General features: G+C 44.7%; 1 protein-coding gene across 9 annotated transcripts in view; it reads left to right on the top strand.

Moving 5' to 3' along the window:
• Ablim3 (actin binding LIM protein family, member 3) overlaps positions 1-22,952 on the top strand; it is a 119,020-nt gene that overhangs the window by 43,935 nt on the left and 52,133 nt on the right. For all 9 annotated transcript variants that reach the window (NM_001191698.1, XM_063277351.1, XM_063277347.1 and 6 more), the window contains exons 2-4: positions 1,408-1,545; positions 15,998-16,181; positions 18,129-18,241. In NM_001191698.1, the coding sequence (NP_001178627.1) occupies positions 1,408-1,545; positions 15,998-16,181; positions 18,129-18,241 (435 nt within the window). The remainder of the gene's footprint in view (positions 1-1,407; positions 1,546-15,997; positions 16,182-18,128; positions 18,242-22,952) is intronic.

The raw sequence follows: 22,952 nt of genomic DNA, 5'->3' as shown, positions 1-22,952 counted from the left end.
GCTCTTAATATAATTTCAACCCTGAGGTCTTGTGGTCTAGGCAGGAAGCTCTTATTCAATTCCAAGTGACCAGATTTCAGGGTGGGTAAACCACCTTACATTTCTACATAAGCAACCAATTACATCTCAGGGAAAGTAGATCTCTAACATAACCATGAACAGATCTGAACAGGAGATTAATAATAGTGGATAGATCAATGACCCTTTGCATAAGTATGCTGTATAAGACTTCTAAAGTATTGCTATGGTCATTTCAGAAATTACTGGAAAGTCTGCCGCAATCCAAAGTCAAAACTGATTTAACAACTTCTTTGTGGAACTCAAGTCAACAACTCAAGCATCAGTCTTTACAATCAGACATCCTAACACAGCACAACCCAAAGATACACTTATTTGCTACTTGCATGGTAAGGCCTGACAGTTGGAAAATAGCAGAGGGCTTTGTTTTCCATGATTAAGCTATTATGTTTCAATGAGAGGAAAAGACCTTGAATATCAGTAAAACCACTGTAGTTCAAACATACCATGGTCTCAGATCAGAGTCAGCCTTCTTTAGCATTGCATGTATGATGGCATGAGCAATGTGGCCAATGCCCATAGTATCTTCAAAGACAAGGCTGAGGTAAAATCTCACAGTTCAACACAGCTGAGCACTGCCAGGAACACCTAGATTCACAACACATTAGTACTACTACTATTACTACTATTACTACTACTACTACTACTACTACTACTACTACTACTACTACTACTATTTTGCTGCATGTTCAGAAATCTTTGGCTGTTGCCAGATTTTTTTACAACCCACCCCGACTCAGTTCCATGACCCCATATGAAGCTTTGACCTGTGGTTTAAATACAGTAACAATGAAAGGTATAGTACAGGAAACACAAAATGAGTAACAACCATCTGTTATCATGGTCAAGCATTCTGTACTATGTATAAGAGTTTGTGCTTTCTATGACTGGCAGTGAAGTGGGTTTGTTTGCAGGCTATGAAGTATGGTCCTTGAAGTCAGCGAAGGAAGCATCAGGCAATAGGGCCTTCTTAGCTGACGCCAAGGGTCCCCATCATGTATCTGACCTTGGCCCAGACCTTATACAGCACATGTCTGTACACTATTTCCGCTTTCGTTTCTCTTCATTCAAGAGTTGGCTTCTATGGTTGCAAGGAAAAGCTATGTGCATGCCTGAGTCTTTGCCTGTTGGAGGAGGCCAATAGACTCCTCTCAGAGCCACCCAGTGCCAAGCTTGGCATATATAACGTGCTGAGGACTTCTGTTTGTTGGAGGGATAATTTCTACCCTTCCTACCTCTTATTCTTCTAGTTAAGGTTATGATGACTTAGGACTGACTTCTCAAAGAATCAGAGCCTCCTAGACACTGATCTCTTGTTTCTATTTACAGTTCCTTACCAGCAGAGTCCGTACAGTCCCCGGGGCAGCTCCAACGTCATCCAGTGCTACCGCTGCGGAGACACCTGCAAAGGAGAGGTGGTCCGTGTCCACAACAACCACTTCCACATCAGATGCTTCACTTGTCAAGGTAGGAGGCCATCCATTTCTCAGATGCTCGGCTGCCCCCTGCCAGTGCGTGCTTCGGGACAGGAAGAACAAGTTGTTGAGATGGTATAAAGGCCAGAACTCTCTTCAGAGAATTCTTTTTTTTTTTTCTTTTCTATTTTTCGGAGCTGGGGACCGAACCCAGGGCCTTGTGCTTGCTAGGCAAGAGCTGTACCACTGAGCTAAATCCCCAACCCCTCTTCAGAGAATTCTTGAAGCAGTGTGGAGCTCAGGGAAAAATTCCAGTGAGATTAGGGATGGATGGATGGATGGATGGATGGATGGATGGATGGATGGATGGATAGAAGGATGTGGGGGTTAGGAGAGAACTTGACCACCTCAAAGAAACAAGGGCCGGCCAAGAGAAAAGGACAATCCTTAAGGCTAACTTCTACATCTTTAAAGACTGTGGCTTGTAATTGTCAATCAACTGGAGAGTGAATGTTAGTGTAAGCTATCATTGGTAAACCCGGCCTGGCTTTGAGAGATGCAGCCATCCTGTGGCCATATGCGAGTCCTCAAAGGCTTAAGACTGATGAACAAAAAGATCTGCCTTGACCTTCCTGAGGTTTGTCATTTGCAAACAGATGTTCTGGTTGCTACAGTTTTTACCCACATAGAGCTGACTCACAGTGTCCTACAGCCTACGCCCAGCCTCGTTCATAGTTCCCAATCAGAAAGGATCCCAGCAGCAGGAAGGGAGAGGAGGTTGGCTAAAAGAGAGTCCTGTCGCCCACTTCCCTCCAGGGTCCTGACAAATACCTCTCTCCCCCTGAACCTCCTACCTCTGCCTCCAGGCTGCCAAACTCACAAAGCAGACATTCCCAGGAAGGACTGCTTGTGGATTTGACCTAAAACCTGTGGCTTTCACCTGTTGATCATAGACTTGTGTGCTCAAAGTTTGATGTATACTTTCTGCTCACCTTTCCCTATGGCTGAGCTTCAGGCAGGCATTTGTAACCAGGGTTTCCCATGACAAACGATATCACAGGTCCTCCAATTGAACATCATCTGAAATGACTCCCACCTGTGTCATTATCTTGACACTTTCTCTTTGATCCATTCTAGCTTGTCAATATTATCCATAAGTCATGATTCCCAGAATGTATCTCAGTTCTCAAGGGTAGACAATCACAGCAACACTATGTTTCTATCAATGGGACTCACACTGACTTGATTTCTTAAGGATCCAATTTTTACCATTAACTTATATTGAATTCATGGTCAATGGAAACTTTCAGATCTCTTCTTATCAATAATTACCTGAGTCTCATGGCTTCCCTTGCTATGAAGAAAAATCCTAAATTCCTTCCTTTATGCTCCAACTAGGCTTTGCACTGAGCAATATGTATTTCATGTTCTCTAATTCATTCTATAGAGGCACATATAGGATATATTGATTTGTATGGTTTAAATTTTACCTTATTTATATTCAGAATTGGCAGACCCTTTAGTACAATTGAGCTCTTCAAGTGTTTTGGTGAATGACTATTTTTACATCTCCGAAATTGGAGCAGGACAGGAAATAAAATCAATAAAGATGTGTCGTGTGTCTCTGCGATTAATTTTCTAAAGAAAATGTAGGCGGTTAACTTTTTGCCTGCACGTGGCTTGTCACTTCCTGGCCCTGGTCTGGCCTCATTTGTGTGATGGTGTCAGATCTCTAAGCACAACGGGAAGATACTCTCCAGTGATTAAGACTTTTAACACCCCAGCTTGGGACATACTTAATGTCCTGCTATTGACAAAACAAGCCAATAGCCAACCCAGATTCAAGCTCCTGGAGAAACTTTGCCTCTCGTGGGGAAATCTGAAGCCTCAGATCTCAAGGATGTGAACACACAGAAGGAATAGTGTGGCCAGGTCAACAGTCACAACAAGGAGGTTACAGAGTCTCCTTTGATGGAGATTTTTAAGGAGAAAAATAGACCATTATTTTTTTTCTGAATATTTCTAGGTCAGATGCTCAGAAGTAAAACAAATGACAGGGATTAGGGTTTCCTTCACTAACAAGGAAGCAGATTCGTGGCCTTCGATAGGCACCTCATTTAAAATTCTGAAATGTCTCTGCATGCCTGTTACAACTCTTTCTGCACTGTGCCAGCATGAAAGGAATGAATCTACAGAGGTCAGAGACAATCAGGAGAGCTAGCAGTGGAACAGCCAGTGCCGGATTTCATCCCGATGGTCAGTGCGAAGCCTCGGAGATAACCTCACCTTCATGTCTAAGTGGATCATGAAGAAAAACAAACCATGCTAGAGCCGCCAAAACTGGGATTTAATAGGAGACACAGAGTGAGGCCCAGCGGGAGAGCACCTACTCACAGTGCATGATGGGAGAAGGAAGTGTCTCTGGAACCAAAGAGGACAGCAAGGAAGCTTGCCTGTGGGTGCAGGGCACTAAAAGGTCTATGCAACTGTTGAGAATCCATCCTTTATGCGACTCATGGACAATAATGATACTATGTATTTGCTATACATAAGAGTTGAGGTAGGGGTTGGGGATTTAGCTCAGTGGTAGAGCGCTTGCCTAGCAAGCGCAAGGCCCTGGGTTCGGTCCCCAGCTCTGAAAAAAAAAAAAAAAGAGTTGAGGTATATTTTGTTTCTATGAATAATTTTATTATCAATATGCCATTGATAGAAAGGAAAACGCAACAGGTCCCTACAAAGCAAATGGAGAAGCATTACTATGCACACCAAGAAAGCTAACTCTAGAGCAAGGAGGAACCTGGAAGTGCACGGGGGAGGGGTGGACGGAAAATCAAATAAATGTTAAATGAAAATGAAATCTAGCAATCACACGCACAGTTGTTGAATAGCCTATTATCTGGGGGGGGGGGGGAGTGAAGACTTCAAATTCCAGGCCCCAAAACAAAACAACTACAAAATAAAACAAAATTCTAAAATAGGAAGGTGGAGGCAGGGGCACTAGGAGTTGGAGGTCTTCCTCAGCTACACTAAGTGTGGGGCTAGCCTTGGGTATGTGAGCCCTCTGAGAACAGAATGATAAAAGCTGCAACCAAGCACATGCAGATTAGGGACTCGGGCGTGTACTGCTGAGTCTACAGGCTTCCCTGTAGACTCAGGAATCCTTGGAGATTGGTTCATTGTGTGACATACCATTTCTGCCTTGATACCCGAATGCCGAGCCTCCTTAAGACTTCCAGGACTGTGGGAAGCCAGGGAGTATGGTTGTCCCACATGGCCCTACCCTCCAGCCCCAGTAGAAGCACCTGTGCTCACTGAGCAGAGAGGAGATCTTCTCAGGTGGATGGAGAAGTCCCTGGTTCTCCATCCTTGTTTCAGGCATTGGTAGTGAAACGACTAGCAATGGTAGAGCCAGAGGCTGAGCCAGGTAGGGTAGGACAAGGACTCAAGGGTACACGTTGTCTACTAGTGCAAGGCTGGACAATAGGCATGCTCAGTGGTGCCCTTCTTGTGCCTACACCATTAGAACCAGGTCTTAAGTTGCGCCACTCCACAAGGTTGAGTCTGGTGGCCAGGATCTTGCCAGCCTCCTAGTGAGGGTAGGAGTCAACTTTCCAGTGTTTCTGGTGCTGCTTCCTGATGGTATTGATGACTTGGTAAATAGGAGAGCAAGGAATCCCGAGTCAGCTACTTGACTAGCTCGGTTCAGATCAGTTCAAGTGTTTTCCAGAGTCAGAGAGGTGACAGAAACAGTGGAGAGCAAAGTGCATTTTAGAATACACGTCATCTAATAATAATTAGAATATATGCTATCTAATAACTGTATAAAACCCTTTAGGGAAATATAAAAGAAGCAGCCTACATGCGTCAGAGTGAAACCTCAGATCATCAAAGATAAAGAGATAATCTCAAAAGTAACCAGAAATAAAAGACAGGTCATCTGCATATGAATGGTAAATGGGTTGACAGTTGACACTTTAGTAGGAACAAACAAGCCAAAAAACAGCAGGATGAACTTTCGTTGACTGGTGGGGGGAAAAAACTTGTCAAAGTAGGATTACATAATCCCCAAAACCACTTTTCTAAAGCAAAGGAAACCCCACCTGTAACACCATACTTACTGGTGAAAGACTGAATATTTCCCTATAAGAGAAAGAACAAGCCGGGAATATCTGATCTCACCACTTCTGTTCAAAGATATATTGGGCTAGGCAAGAAAGCTAAATAAAAGTATGCAAGTTGAAAAGGTTGAAAAGGATCTCATTGCAGATAAGATGGTTGCATGTATAGCCAAATCTATATAATGCATGAAAAAAAAAAACTGTTAGAACCGAGAGAATGACATGTTTCAGAACACAAGATCAGTACTCCAAAACCATGTGTGTGGTTATGCACTGGCGATCTGAAAATAAATGTGGGAAAGCGTGGAAAGGTAGTAGCTCAGTGGTAGAACACTTGTCTAATATACAAAAGGTTCTGGGTTCAATTCCCAGCAATGCTAAAAATAAAATAAAATTGAGGAAACAATTCCAGGGGCTGCTGAGATGGCTCAGTGGGTAAAGGCGCTTGCAGACAAATCGGTCAGTCTTTGAGTTCGATCCTAGGAACAGGTGTGGTAGAAAGAGAGAATCGATTCCCACAAGTTGTCCTCTGACCGCAATATATAAACATATATAAACAACATCACACACACACACACACACACACACACACACACACACACACTAAATAAATAAATAGTTTTTAAAAAAACTACTTACAATAGTAAATATATACAAATAATATAGCAAAATATAAGAATTATAATGACAGCTTCTGTAGTGGCACACAGTATCAACAGTGTCTACATGAGAGAGAAGGGTCAGGGCAGGGAGAGAGACCTCCTTATAGGAGAACTAACTGACAATGCCACCGATTACACACAAGACCCTGTTCAAACCTAAACCTAATTATCTTATGGCAGCCATCCCCAAATACCATCAGCATGGAGAGCAAGGCTTCAACATATGCATACGTCACTCCGTAAAATCCATATCAAATTACAAAGAGCAAGCAATGAAGAATAGCATTGACGTCTCTACACTTCTCACTCTAAAGGCTTGGTACAAAGCTAAGCTGCGAGCAGCGTGGTGTTAGTGCATGGATTGACACCCCAATCAATAGAATAGAATCAAATGTCCAGAAATAAACCCCTTATATTTACGGCCAGCTGATTTTCCACAAGGGTGCCAAGATAATTCAATAGAGAGAGAGAAATAAAGAACGCCCTTTTCTATAAGTGGTTCCAGGAAAACTGACTATTCACAGGCAAAAACAAAACAAAACAAAACAAAACAAAACAAAAAAAGGACAGGAAATAGATTGTTTCTTACAAACGCATAAAAATTAACTCAAAATGGTTCAAAGGTGGAACATATGAGCTAAACTGTAAAATTTTAAAGAGAATATAGATGAGTAAATCTTTGTGTCCTTTAGCATAAAAGGATACTCAGCAAAGGGAAAGTAGGCAAGTAAAACATCATCAAAGTTTAATCATTTTATCTTCAGAATATACACCTGACTATGATTTGAGACAAGTTCTCACTATGTAGCTCTGGCTAGCCCATAATTCGCTGTCTAGACCAGGCTGACCTCAAACTCACAGAGATCCACCTGCCTCTGCCTCCCAAGAGCTAGGAATAAAAGGAGTGTGCTACCACACCTGGCCTAAATACAACCTTAAGAATGTGAACATGTAACACCCCAAATAGAGGAAGATATTTACTCGTCAGATATTAACCAAACGCTGGGTCCAAGCTGTGTGAGGAATTCTTGTCATGAATTTCAATAACCCAACTTTAAAATGGCAGAAGGATCTACAACGACATTTCTCCAAAGAGTTGTGCAGATGTCCCATAAACCCATAAAAATGCTCAATGTAGTTAGAATTCAAAGACATCAAATCTAACCACAATGCGTACAGGTTCCCATACATAAGCCCAATACAAGTGTCAAGGAGGAGGAGGTAGAGACATTGGGCCCCCTGTCCATTGGTGGAAATATAAACAATTGTGCTCTTTTAGAGACTGTCTGGCAGTTTCTCAGAGGGTTAAGCATAGAACTCTAACTGTTGTTCCTAGGTGGTTTTCATTTCAAGAAAAGTTGACAAGAGTAAAAGACTGGATCCCCAAAACCCATGTAAATGCAGAGCTAATCCAAGTGGTCATGGGATGGGAAACGGAGACAGGCAGATCCTAGGAGCTTATGAACCAGCAAGCATGGCTGTGTGGAAGAGACACAGGGCAAACAAGAGTTAGAAGGCACCTAAGGATGGCAGCAAAGGTTGTCCTTTGACCTTCACGCCTGTGCCATGCACGCAGGTACCTACAGCTTCCACATACACAAATGCATATACATGTACACAAAAAGAGTAATGAAAATAATTTCACACAAAATACTATACATAAGTGTTCACAGCAGTACTGCTCAGAGCGGTTGAAAAGCAGAATGTCAAATGTCCATCGACTGATGAGCTGATAAACCAACACATTTTGTCTATACGATAGAATATTATTCAGCAATAAAAGGAATGAGATACATTCTCTAATGTAGATGAACCTTGAAACATGTAGGAAACATATCATGAATATGTGTTTGGGTCCATGTATATGAACTTCTCAGAATAAGCAAAATTAGTGGTTCCCTACAGCTGGAAGCAGTTGAAGAAATGTAAGGACTGACTTTAATGGGTTTATCGTGTATTTCGGATGCAATGAAAACACCAGATATGCTAAAGTATACTAACTATGGATGAGTTATACATGTTTAAGTAGTTGAATTTTATATTGTGCGAATCGTTTGTTATTGAAACTGCTCAAAGAACATTTTTAGGGAAAAAAAAAGACTGGATTTTGTTTCAACAGACCCTCATTAGATGAAATTTTGGAATATGTTCTGTAGGCAGAAGGGAAGCAGCCCAAAGATGAGAGAGATGAGATATAAGATGAAATTATTAGAAAAACATCTTAATGGAAAAATAGAAGGTGCTTAGCAGTGACGAGAGATGGGGACGTGATGTATAAAATGCACCAGAAAATGTTAAGTGGTTCTCGGAAAAAACTGTAGAGCCTTAATAATGACAACAGGGAAGAAGTTTGAACACTAGTGAACCAAACACCCACCCAGTTCTAGAAATTTAAAAAGAATCTGAGGGAAACAGGAGGAAGGGAACAGTAGATACCAAATACACACACACACACACACACACACACACACACACCAGACAGACACACACACACACACACACACACAGAGACAGACAGATACACACACACACCCAAAGAGAGACAGACAGACACACACACACAAAGAGAGAGACAGACACATACAGAGACAGACAGATACACACACACACAAAGAGAGAGAGACAGACAGATACACACACACAGAGACAGACAGATACACACAACACAAAGAGAGAGAGACAGACAGACACACACACATACACACACACACACACAAAGCAGACAATGAACAAAGCAAAAGGCGACTCTTTTAGAATGTAAGTTTAATAGAGTGATGGAAAAAAATCATTTAAGTAAAGAGAAGAGATATGCAAATGGACAGTGTAAAAGTTAGATACTCAGGTGAAAACATAGCATTATAGTTGTATAGCTATACATAACATGCATAAATATACACATATGTATATATAGTTATAACATAACATATAGTGAAAACATTTTCAACAGTGTCAGAATAACAGATTTTAAACAAAAATTGATCCTGTCAGAGTGAAACTGATCAAAACTTGCTCAAAAAAATGTGAAAAGGTGAGTGGTCCTGTAGCTCACCACGATATTGAACCACTGGATCTTCAGTTAAAACTCTTCTGCAAAGGAGAGGGGCTTCAGCAGCAAAGAACTGGATAGGCAGACCATATTATGTTTGCAAACCCCCAGTGAAGTGATGTACTCAGACTGTGTTCATCGATGGCCAGTTCTACCCACATCCCCACTCCAAACCATAAAAGTACAGTGAACCAGGTACCGTTCGAACTTCTAGACTTAACTGTCAAGTCCCAGAAGTGTAAGAAGTGGGGCAGGTTAGTCTGCGCCACAAGGTGCAGCCAGAAGAACCCAAGCTCTAAAGAACTTTAGAGAGGGTAGGTGACCCAGTTTCTTCAGGAAAAACATTGTAAACAGAAGGAAGGGTAAAAAGAGGGCCTTGAAGATAACAAGATCCCTTGTGCCGTGTGGACCTTGAAAGACCTTGCATCGAACAGCCAATCACCAAAATGGAGAAAGACGAAAAGGTAATTGGGGAAAATTGAACACATAACCCAGATGCTGCCTTAGTAGTTATTACTTTTAATGACTAGGTTATTGTGGTTACTCTTCTAAAGAGTCCTAACACTTTAGAGATGCCTTTTGAGGTACGAATACTGAGAAGGAAATCATGAGGCAGGTGTGCTGATCCAAGCCTTTTGTACTGCCTGGACTGGGGAGCTGGAAGTGGGAGGATCAGGCATTTAAGACCTGCCTTATCTAACGAGCAAATTTAAGGCAAGCCTGGGCAACCTAATGAGACTCTATCAAAGTGGGGGAGGAGGAGCAGGACTGCAGCCCAGCGGTAGGGTGGCGAATCTACATAGCCCAAGGTCTTTGAGGCAGAGTGACCATGGAAGAAAATATCAATCTTCTAAACTTGCATAAGATTTTATGTCAAAAATTACAAAAATTCTAAGTTTATAAAGCATCATAAGAAATATATCTTCATCTAGGTTAAAGAGCTAGGACAGGGTGGGGCTGGAGAGATGGCCCAGTGGTTAAGAGCATGTATTGCTCTTGCAGAGGGCCAGAATCTGGTTCCTAGCACCTACATGGTAGCTCACAGTCATTTGTAACTCCAGTTCCAGGGGTCTCATGTCCTCATTTGATCTCTGAGGGCACCAGGTATGCACATAGTGTACAGACATACATACAGGCAAAGACACTCATACACAGAGAATAAAATGAATACATCTAAAAGTAAATTTAAGATGGCGGTGCTATACTGGATAAACTGTGGATTCAAAGACATTCTAGTACATGAAGTAGAAATGCATACATGGGAATTTGGGAGCCTGTTAAAAATGAAATGTAAGCAAAGAGTCTGTGACTGTCCAGGACCCTGAAGAACAAGGGCAAAGTCAAGGGCCTGTCCTAGCAGCCCTTATCCGTGTGTTATTAAGTCATTGGAAGAAGGATGGGTAAACAGGCCAATAGAACTGCATAAGCCAGAAGAAAACACATAAGGAAACCGGTCTGTTGCTGACCAGTGGAGAACAATTACGCTGCTTCATAAACAACACAGACATAATTAGCTATCCATGTGGGGAAAATTACATCCCTACCGTATATCCCTCACTAATGAGGGTTCCAGACGGGCGGACAGCAGCTGTATGGAAAGCCATACAACTAAACTTCTAGAAAACAACTGCAAGACATCCTTTTAGGATGTTGGGGCAGAGAATCACTTCTTAAATATAACACAGAGCATTCAAATCACAGAGAAAACAATGGTAAACTAGCAACGTAAAAGCCAAAGGCTGTGAATTCATCAGAAAACGTAAAAGAGAGAAGACTGGAAGCTCTGGGTGTTAGCAGGAACCGGTGAAAGAGACTCGTTTCTAAGAGGAAAGAAAAAACCACCACTAAAGGTTTCAGCGGGTAACTGATTTTAGCATTTTTCCATGCAGGAAATACAAATGGCCCATAAACCTATGAAAATATCCCCAAATTCACTAATCATCAGGAAATGAAATTTCAAGTCATACTCTGATATTATCTCACCTGGGTCATGTTGACAAGTCAGGTCTCCCCCAAGTGTTGGTGGGACTGTGGCTCTGTGGGACCTTCTGGTGGGAACATAAAATACAAACAATAACAGCAACAACAAAACAACAGCCTAGAAGGTAGAAGTGATGCTCTCAGCAATGTATTTATATGAGAGTGGCTTGTTAAAGCCCAGGTTCTCAGCAGAGGGAGAGCCTCTGTAGCTTCATCCACCCTGAGCACATCTTAAGCACACAATGCCCAGAGACTGAGCCAGCACAGAAGGGTCCAGCAATGTCAAGCTCAGACACAGCCTATACTGAATGATCTACCGTGCACAGATATATCATAGATGGTAAAACTATAAGGAAAAGAAAAGGATAATAAACAGCCAATCAGGGACCGTGTGGGGAGGAGGCAGTACGGGAGAGCCACAGACAAGCTCTTCAGGTGCAGCCTAGTTAGAAACTTGGTACAGTCGTGTGGGTACATGTTTTGTTATTCCTTTAAACTATTCAGATATATTTTCCTGTGTGTTATATATTTCACAACTGAAATGTTTTAAATATCAAGTTAGATTATCCTCCAGGCCTCTCTAACAACAATCTTGAAATTTTATAAAATCTAGTCTTGAATGTCTCAATTTCTCTGGCAGAATCCTAGACTCGCACACCTGATATCTCCTTAGTAACAAGCTAGCCCCCTCACCTTACAAAGGGGCTTCAGAGACCGAGGGAACTTTTAAAACTCATGCGACACCCGAGACAAGGACTGCTGACAAAAGCCCAGCAACCTGAAAAATGGTGCATTTCTCTTTGGCACATGCTATGGCAGTGTGTGAGACCTACTTCTTGTCAGGGTGTTCACAGATAACATCCATCTGCATTCTCAATATCCCTCACTAACGAGGGTTCCAGATGGGCGGGACGGCAACCATATGAAAAACCATACAACTAAACTTCGAGAAAACAGCTGCAAGACATCCTTCTAGGTTCTAAGAGGTTCTAAGTTTGTGTAATCCATCCTTCTTACTGGTCAGCCATATGACCTGCTTTGTTTTGGTTTTTAATCTTTGAGTATGTGTGTGTGCATGCGTGTATGGGGACTCTGCAAGTAGCACAAGTGTGTGTGCATGCATGTGTGTGTGTGTATGTATGAGGGAGTCCACAAGTAGTGCAAGTGTGTGTGCATGTGTGTGTGTGTGTGTATGAGGGAGTCTACAGGTAACACAAGTATGTGTGCATGAGTGTGTGTGTGTGTGAGTCCACAAGTAGTGCAAATGTGTGTGCATGCTGTGTGTATGTGTGTGTGTACTCATGTATGTGTGTGTGTATGTATGTATGTATGTATGTATGTATGTATGTATGAGGGAGTCCACAAGTAGTACAAGGATGTGTACATGCATGTGTGTGTGTGTATGAGGCAGTCCACAAGTAGTGCAAGTGTGTGTGCATGTGCATGTACATGTGTATGTATGAGGGAGTCCACAAGTAGTACAAGTGTGTGTACATGTGTGTGTGTGTGTATGAGGTAGTCTACAGGTAGCACAAGTATGTGTGCATGAGTGTGTGTGTGTGAGTCCACAAGTAGTGCAAATGTGTGTGCATGCTGTGTGTATGGGTGTGTGTGTACTCATGTATGTGTGTGTATGTACATATGTATGAGGGAGTTCACAAGTAGTACAAGCATGTGTGCATGTGTGTGTGTGTGTGTATGAGGCAGTCCACAAGTAGTGCAAGTGTGTGTGCATGTGCATGTGTGTGTGTGGGGAGTCTACAGATAGCACAAGTATGTGTGTGTGTGTATAAGGGAGTCCACAAGTAGTGCAAGTGTGTGTGCATGCTCTGTGTGTGTGTGTGTGTGTGTGTGTGTGTGTGTGTGTGGTGTGAGTTCATGTGCACTTGTGCCTGTGTACGAGGGACTCCTCAAGCAGATGTCAGAGGATGGCCTCACTTTCTACCTTGTTCATGATGGGGTCACTTGTTCATCGCTGCATGCCCGCTGTCTACACTTCCCGTTTCACTCTAGGAATGCTGGGGTTATCAGTATGCACCACTGGTCTAGCTTTACATGGGCTCTGAGTATCAGGTCCTTATATAGCAGTCGCTTTACCCACTGAGTCACCCATCTTCCAAGTTCTTGTTTCTTAGCCATTAGACTTTTACATATGTGCATATGTATGTGTCATGGCTGCCCGGATGTGCTCATTCTTACCAGCTCCTCACGTAGCCTGGACCCTGTGTATGAGGCTCTCCTTGGCCTCCTAAGCATATGCTTACTGCTCCTGCTTGCTCCTTGCTTATCTCCCATCCCCAGCTCCCTACTGGATTTCCAGGACTCCCTGAGATTCTTATCAACTTTTACATCCTTCCCACCAGAAACTTCCTCCTCTAGCTCCTTGGAGGAAATGAAGGAACTGATTGTTACAATTTTTCTCATGGCCTCCTGGTTTTCTCCACTGGGAGAGATGACTCTAGAGATGGAGTTGGCAGAGAAAACAAAGGAAAGGGGAAAAAAAGAAGAAGGGAAAAAACAGGAGCTGTTTCCAATGAGGTGATAGGCCATGACCCAACTAATTCCATGAAGCAATTGATCTACCACCTGCATGCCCAGAACAGCCTGTGCTCTGCCTCTCCCTGCTCCCAAGGCCAGGTATTGTTTAAGAGGATGAATCTCCATGGTGCCTGAAAGCTGAGACCTTCCTGGGCTCTTGTCAGCACTGTCCCCACCATCCATCCTCCCTTCCCCTAACCCAGCAAGACTTCATACTGATTTCAAAATGCTCAGACACATGACAAGCCCCAAGTTCTCCTGGGCCTTTGGGAGGTCAGTTCTAAAAGTTCAGCCTCTTTAGTGTAAACTCAGGCCCCAGGAAGCAGAGGGCCAAGTTCATGGTCATCCAAAGACTTAGTGGCAGGGATGAGACTTAAGCCCAGTGGTCTGATTCCAAGATCACCCCATCCCCCCACTGTCTGTCAAACTTGCTGCCAGCCTACAGAAGTGAGCAAACACTTTGTGAGATGTGTTTGCCCACATCAGAAAAGCTCTCCTGCCCTTAGCCTGGCTTCTTTTATAGAACTCTCTGTAACGAAATAATATTTACTCAGGTGACATCACCCATTACAAGCTGGTTCTGCAAACTGACAGGTTTGCAAATTGTTGGTTCCCCAAACCATTGCCCAGACTTGAGAGAGCTGCCTTTTATATCTACCAAAATCCTCAGAGAACCCATGTCAAAGATCGGAGTACCTGATGAGTACTGATCACCGTTTAGTCTAGTAGTCCTAGCCCTCTCCACCCAAAGACAGACAGTGTGGAAAGCGATGCAACCAGTCTCCAGATAGGTGCAGACGAGCAGGGCTAGCACAAGATCCAAAGGCTTTTCCAGCTACCTTCCTTGATTTGCTCTTTGGCCCATTCTAGTTTTGGCTGAACTGGTAGGCTCACCTGCTTACTGGGGTTTCATTATCACTGGGACTCTTTGGTTTCCACTGGAAGAAACAGCCTCTTCCTATAGCCTAACGTATTGGTTCCATAAATTAACTTCCTATCTGGAGATCTTATCCCCAGATTCCCTTTGTAGAATTGTTTCCTCCACAAATTCAATTGTTCAGATACCTACAAATCTACCTGTTTTTCTCTCACCTAACCTCTATTTATTTCTACAAAATACCACACTGGAGAAAGCTTCCCGATCAATATCAGCTTGTCTTCCCTGAGTCCTGGGATTAAAGCACGTGTTGTTTTCTGCAATAGGGTGTTACCATCAAGTTCTGGTGGATAGCCAAGAGTAATGGCAAAAGCCTGCATTGTTCTCTCACCTCACCCTCAGAACCAAGCATGGCTTGGGAGCTACCCAACACAGGGAAAGCCTAAACTTCTTAAGCTGACTGTTGCCTTTCTCCCGGTGGGTTGGAACCATTTTGTCCTGTGTACTTCTCTTCACTCCCTGCAGACTCCTCTGTGCCCCAGTCCCACCCCATACAACTGTGTTCCTGTGCCTGTACACTGTCACATTCAATGCTTCGATCCCTCCCTCCATACTGACAGGATGTCCTTTCTCCCACGGTCTGTACCTGCCCCATGGTCCATCACACATCTTCTCTCCACAGACACATTTAGCTTTTTACACTTCAGGGGTTGTATATTTTGCATCACATGCCTGGAAACAGACCAACCCTCTGGCTGCAATGAAAACCAATCAGAAGTCTCACATTTTCCATCCCATGGCCAACCTATTTTCTCCTGTTAGGGATTTAGAGCCTACAATCTCCACACTGCTCTCGACCCAAGAGAGAGTGTCAAGCACATAGCAAGTTATCAGGAGATTTTTTTTAAGTGAGTGATTCATTCTCAATTTCGTGATTCCACCAGCTATGTGTCATGCCATGATCCTCGAGGCCTTGAAATTCAGTGTATTGAGAGGACTGTATAATGTCCCTAATCCCCAGGGAACATACATCACAGTCAGCTGGGCAATGCGAAAACCTGGTCCTGGACTCTGAGAGTGCAAACCAAGCTTAGGCATCTACCTCTGAAGAAACGCCATATGTCTCTAACGCAGATAACCCAAAAGCCCATGAGCTCTAACATGCCACCCTCCCATGGCTACTCATGACAAAGTCAGACAGCAGCCTTCCCCCAATAAGGATCTTCTTCTTGCAAACTCTCCCTGGACTCAACCTGCACTGTTTCCCTTCTTATTTCTCCAAGTATGTGGATGTGGCCTGGCCCAGTCGGGCTTCTTCTTCAAGAACCAGGAGTACATCTGCACCCAGGATTACCAGCAGCTCTATGGCACCCGCTGTGACAGCTGCCGGGACTTCATCACGGGGGAGGTCATCTCCGCCCTGGGCCGCACCTACCACCCTAAGTGCTTCGTGTGCAGCCTGTGCAGGTGAGTGTCCACGGAGACCAGGCCCTCTTGGGTAATCCCTAGGGAAGAGGAATACATGGCCTTTCCCAGGCAGCTCAGGAGTGTACAGGCTTTTCACTGATTCTGAAAACTTGAGAGTGGATGGACTGCTCTAACAGGCCAGTGATTTTTTTTCCAAACATGTCGCAGCCAGATCCTGTCTTGTCACATCCAGTGGGATGTAAAGCACTAGTTTGTCCTATAATGATAGCCCGAAAACCACTGACTACCTTGTGTCTCGGAAGTCAGTCTGGGAGTCAAGTATCATTCTGGCCCACGCTTCATACTCTCATCCTTAGGGTAGCATGAGGATGTCTACCAGAACCCTTCCTCCATTATCCCAACACTGTCTCTTGCTGGAAGAATGACCCTAGCAAGTGGCCTCATCTGTGTAAGCCTGGGTAGTGGAGATCAAACCATTGCAACCTCACTAGCCTCAGTAAAATGCATAAGACACACAGAGACTTGCATCCAGTGGCTGGCCTGCAGTGTGCCTGCTCTCTCCCCTGCGGCATGCATTCAACAACCCTCAGGACAGTTCCTCTCTGCCTGCCTCCCTGCCAGACAGCTCAGTCACGTGTCTGTTAATCTAGCAATGTGCACTACGGGTCTGCTGTATGCCAGGCAGCACATTAAGGAGATGGAAACAAACTGAAGGAAACCTCAGCCCCGCCCACCAGTGTGTTAAAATTTAATGGCCCTCTCCGATTAAGTCCCGAGCAAAATATGACTTGAGTACATGTGCATTTTTTATTTTGGAAAAGAATGTATTGATTAATTAGTCTCCCTGTAAAATAACCACTGATTGGTTAGTTGCCAAGTCGAGTAACCAGTTAGAATTTCTGACTAATGGCCATGTAAGAAATGTAATAACAAATCGGGATGGCCGAGGATGTAGCTATCCAGATTCCCACCCCAGACTTCCCTCCACTATCCCATGTTGCTGATAAAAAAAGACAGTGGGGCCACTTGTTATGTGCTAAGCTCTGAGTGCACGTGACAGGCACCCCACAACGCAAGAACAAAAGCAGCCACTCAACAGCATTGCTGGTGCTGGGGATCTGTATGTAGTTTCTCATTTTGTTGGGCAGGCAGATACACGAGCTTGGGACCCCCTGACTGGAGAAACAGACCACTCACAGAGGACGAGGGGGAAGTGTTTGGGGTAGGGTAATCTTCTCCTTCGGTAGAGGGTTTTTTTTGTTTGTTTGTTTGTTTTTTTGGGTTTTTTTGTTTTGTTTTGTTTTGTTTGTTTTGTTTTGTTTTATTTTTTTGGAGAAGACTTTGCAGTCCAGCTCCTTCATTTCCTTTGTGTCCATTAGGCCATGAATCCGTACGGAATGGGCTCCCCCAGCTCGGGTTTTTTTCTCCGTTAGTCCTCACAAAGTGCGCTTCTCTGGGTGGCGCAGGCTGGTGCTTCAGCTGAACCCAGGTGCCCTTCTCTTTGGCTTCCTTTTTTTTTCTGATCCTTCTCCTTCACACGCTTCAGGAAGCCGTCTCTGCTCTTTGAGTGCTTGATGGGAAGAGGGTTTTAAGAGATGTCTAGATAGTGAAAGGGAGAAACTGGCAACTTTGGGGCCTGAGCGGTCCCTTAATACACGGGGATAGGACCAACTGCAATGGCAGAACAGCTCTGTGAGGAGTGGGCTGCCTCTCCGTTGCAGCTGGAGAGTACAAGCTCCCAGCAACAGTATGACTTGCCACTGTCATGTGACATAACTAGCCCAGCAAGTCTTCCAATTCTGGCCCCTGGATATTGAGTGCTTTATCCAGTCTGTTATTCTGAATGGCACTTGACTTGTCTGATGCTCCAGAAAACACGCTACATGTCCTACAGAATATCCAAGCACACGCCCTCCCTGTCAGTTGCCAGTAGCCACAGTATCTTCAGGACAGGAGAAGCTGACTCTCTTTCTCATTCTCTCACAGGAAGCCTTTCCCTATTGGAGATAAGGTGACCTTCAGTGGTAAAGAATGTGTCTGTCAGACGTGCTCCCAGTCGATGACCAGCAGCAAGCCAATCAAGATCCGTGGACCAAGCCGTGAGTCCTCCCCTTAGGCACCTCTCTGTCCATGAACACTGTCCTCCCAAGTACCCTGTCCTGGCGGGAAGCAGGGGAGGTTGCCACCCTGGATGGGTCCAGAAGCATTACCCAGTTGGCATACAGCCCAGATACGAACTCCATAGAACAATGCAGGGAAGACAGGCTACCTGGCTATAGGGAGTGACAGCTGGAGCCACTTAAGTAGATCCTTGCCAGGACAAGGGGGAGAGGAGTTCCTGATGCTATGTACCGGGAGCATTACAGCAGAGCTGATCAAGTGGTTTTTTTGTTACCGGTAGTTCACCATTTCTAGAAGCTCATGCAAGAAGTCAGGAGTGATTCAAGAATAAACCCCACAGGGCATGTTTCTGGGGCCGCCATGTCAGCCTTGTGGATCATCACATTGTGAAAAGACACCTTTCTGGGCTCATCCTGAACCTTTGAGAATGGAATCCAGGCGTCGTCATTCTTTCCGAGCCTCTTGGGTGATTCATTAGCTGTTCCTAGGGCGAGAATAGCATCCAGCCATGAGAAAGACATCAGCCGTGCCGTAATAACAGTGCGTTTTATCGAGCCACAGATTTGAGGGGGATGTACAGGTTGAGAATGTGCCTTAGGGCGGTCCTAATCTGCAGGAGTCAGTCCACGTGGCACATGTACTGGCCAGACTTTTAGATCACTGTTCCTAGATGTCCCTGTAGAGCCGTGGATGGCATGTGTACACCCACAAGCACACACAGATCCAGCACTCTGGGTCTCTTGAGCCACACTGAGCTCCAATGAGCTTTCATGTTATATGATACCCTACCTGGCCCCATCAAGAGAATCAATGAAAACCCATTAGCATCCTGTGCTGCATTACTGTGTGGGTACAGAGGCAGCCAGGCTTGGTACCAGCACAGTCAGCATGCCTGAGCTGCTGCATCACACCGGGGAGGCGAGCCAAGAAGACTCTACGTCAGCTGCCCTCAGCTCCCAGGGGCTCCATTACAGCCCACCTAGCTGTGGTGAGCTGATGGGAGAGGCAATGAATGGAGTTGCCTTGTGTGCTCTTCCTTTCAGTGGAGTCAGGTCTGTTCCTGATGTGTTGTTTAGGGCTCTTCCTTTAGTGTCCTTGACGATACCCAAGAGCAATCTATTGCTCTGGCCAGATTTCCTCTCCAGGTAGCTGAGTGTGCACACGGCTATCCTTCATAACTCCTTGAAATCATATCCCCATGACAGAAACACTAGATAAGGGTTCTCACCCTGTGGCTTAAGCTTCCCGGAAACTCAGAGACCAGCGGTCATATACGTGAAGGACAGCAGGAAGCAAATGGGTTGGGAGGGCTGCCAGCCATCTGCGCGAGACAAAGTGGTCTTGTAGCCTCCCTGAGAACTTGATTTATACAGCTATGAAAAAAAATAGTGGAATGCCTTATCGTCTTCGCAGCGGTGTTGTAAAAAGCAACTGTGTACAGGGATCAGGTTGGCATGATGGGTTCAGGCACACCTTACGATACAAATCAGAGTATCACTTAAAGGGGAAGACTCGACCTGAATGTGGGTACATTGCCCCTTAGGCTGGAGAGGCAAATGGCTCACCATAATGGGCTGAAACATTCAAAACCACGAGCCAAAATGAATCTATCCCCCCCCCACCTTAAATTGTTCCTCTCTGGTATTTGGTTACAGAGGTGAGAAAAGCTAGCTGACTCCAAGGTTTACTGTAGAAAACACACCAAAGGGACATGGAGAATAAGATTCCTGAGCACACTATGAATTCCCTGGGGTGTACTTTGTGCTTCTGTGTGTGCTGGAGTCTCAGAAACAGGGCAGGCTTTCTCTACCGAGTGAAAGCCCAATATAGGAACAAGTTCTAGAAGAGAGATTCTAACTTGTCTCCACCATAACTTTGCAGATCGGGATATCCAGAAGGATGAGGGAACGATGTTAAAGAAGAGTAAGTGGGCATGTGAGCGGTTTCCAGGGGAACAAAGGCCTTTGGCTCAGCTCAGAGATAAAAACATCCACCCGAGCACCCACAGAGCCTATTTCCTTGAAGCATTCTCGCCAGAAATGATTGCAGACAGCGCTGCAAATGCAAGGGAGCCCTGACAGGAGGGCATAGTGGATGCTTCCCGAGTTCCCAAGGAATAGAGAGAACCAAAGTCAGACCCGAAAGATGGAGAAAGGCATACCAGAGGACAGAAAAGGGAAGCACAGCATAGTTTTTTTCCTTAAGCTATAAGAGTGTTAAGCTTCACCCCAAAAGGGTAGATGTATTCTGGAAAAGCTAGAATAATATTTACTCAAAGGAAAATAGTCATGAACCGTCAAAAGGGAAAAAAATCATGTTATCATATGCAGAAGAAATGACTCCCAGATCATAGCTCTCACAAAGAAGAATCAATAGCATGAGACCCATCCTCATCAACATCAGCACCACCACCGTCATCACCAGCACAGCACAATCCGTGCATCACCACCACATTCATCACCTACACCACCACAGTTGTCACCATCACCACCAGCACACTCATCACCACAATTGTCACCATCATCACAACCACAATAGTCACCATCACCACCATAATCATCACCACCACAGTGGTTACCATCACCACTAATCCATCGTCACATGTGTTAGCGTCACCACTGCCAGCATTTATTCTACCGTTAGGCATTGCAGCAAATGAACAGATATCTCATTCCATCATCTCAAGTCTATGAAGGCAATAAGAGTAATTGTTCTATAAGAAAGAAAACCCAGACTCAAAAACTGTAGATGACCTTCCCAAAGTAACACAGATGTTAAGTTAAGGCTCTGAGGCTATTATTCCCCTAGCACCCTCTCTCAGGAGTGTGTCTTCCTAATTGGTAAAGGTCCTCTCTTCCTAGTCTAGTTGCCTAGAGCAAGGTGAATAACTTGCTGTGCCTCGCAAAGCTCCCGTACTTTCGCTGACCTAAATAGAATGGATGATGTAGCCAACTAAACTAAAAATGGCTGCAGGGATCTCTCGGGGCTTTGATAGTAAAGGGAGAGATCTGAGAGGAACAGGTGGGGGCCTCGTGCTTCCTGCCAGCTGAAGGCTGTAATTTTTGGAATGAAGAGACATACAAAAAGACTGGACAGCTGGCTCCCAAAAAACACCAAGGCCAGGAAGTGACTCTCCCAACCCTGTTTATGGCATCAGACCCGGGGGCTCCCAGAGAGGTGTGTCCATCAGTGGACAGGAGCAAAAGGAGAAGGAAGAGGGGGGAGAAGCCCCAGGAAACAGGAGGCCAGTACAATGGAGGAGCAGCAGAGGAGCGTGGACAGAAAAGCCACAAGTGGGGGCATCACAAGGAATAAGCAGGGCTTCCCCTAAGAGCAGAGACTTGGCAAACACACAGGATGTGTGTGAAAACACAAGAATGTCAAATAGAACCACCACTTATGTGCGTGTCAGTTATACTGACCTGCTTGTAGGGAAGCCATTTGGAAGAGGAACTTGCCAGAGCCAGCTCCTACTACTCACTCTATTATCTACCCAGCCTCCAACCACTACACCCCACTGGCTCTTAATTGTATGCAGCTCAGAATGCTAAATTCATCTCCAGTGTGTTCCTATAGCCTGTAGAAATGGCACTTTTTACTGGAATGTGGCCATTTCTACAAACAGCCAGCTGCCAGGAAGCCTCATTGAAGAATCAGAGACTTTCGTAATGAGCCGACCTGACGCCCGCCACCATAGAGCTCCCTTGCGAATGTGGGCGACCACATCAAGAGAAGCATAAAGGCATGAAGGCTAAGGAAGGAACAAACCACGCTTGCCTTTAGTTATTTGAAGGGACTGTCATGGAAAAAGCCAGAAGATTGTTCTCTGATACGTAAGAATAGGGGAAGTGACAGGGTCAGGCCTTAGCTCCACAGAAGGAAGACATCCTTGACAGTCACGCCTATCCAAACATGGCACAAGCTGAGCCTTCGCATGTAATAAAGCATGAAACAGGCACCACCTGTCAAAAACATGGCCGATTCCTTCCCTGGCTGGGACACTTGGCCAAGTGCTCTGAGAACTTGAAGCCCCTCTGTGATGGTTAAGTCCTCTTGGGGAGTCACCTAGAAAGCACGACCAGATGCTGTCTGTCTATAAAGAGAGGAGGAGCCTGGCCTACCCAAGCCAGTGAATTTTAAAACCTGAAATTTTATTTCATTTTGTTAGTTTTTTGGGTTTTTTGTTTTTTTTTTTTTTTTTGGGGGGGGGGGTAAGGACTGTCCTTAATCTGGTCCTAGAAGAGGAGGTGGTGTGTCTAGGAAGGATGGCACCTTTAGAAGGCTGCGGGGGAGCATCTGGGACCTGATGACACATTTGGAGGGTCAGTTCCTGCAGGATTGAACATGTGACTGCTGGGCACCTTTTTTAACATCCCTTAGCATAAGGTGGAGCAGGAAGGTTTCCAACTGCAAGGTGCTTTAAGCCTTCAGATAGGCTAGATAACGAAGAAGGAATAGCTTTATCTTTTTCCCTTTCATTTTTCTGGAATCAGTATGTTTCCCCATAACACCTCTCTCCCCCCCAAGTCTAGACATGGCTTCTCCTCACATGCTCCAAAGTGTGCGTGTGTCTTGTGTTGCCAATAAGGAGGTTTGACCTCTGATAAACTTGGCCCGGTGACCGTGTTCCTCCTCAGAAGTGGACCATCTGATCAGCAAGGCCCGAATCCCCAGGATTTCCCAAGTACC

This window comes from Rattus norvegicus, chromosome 18 (assembly GCF_036323735.1).
Source record: "Rattus norvegicus strain BN/NHsdMcwi chromosome 18, GRCr8, whole genome shotgun sequence".
NCBI lineage: Eukaryota > Metazoa > Chordata > Mammalia > Rodentia > Muridae > Rattus > Rattus norvegicus.
Note: the sequence above shows the minus strand (reverse complement) of the source record. Positions and strands in the feature narration are given on the sequence as shown.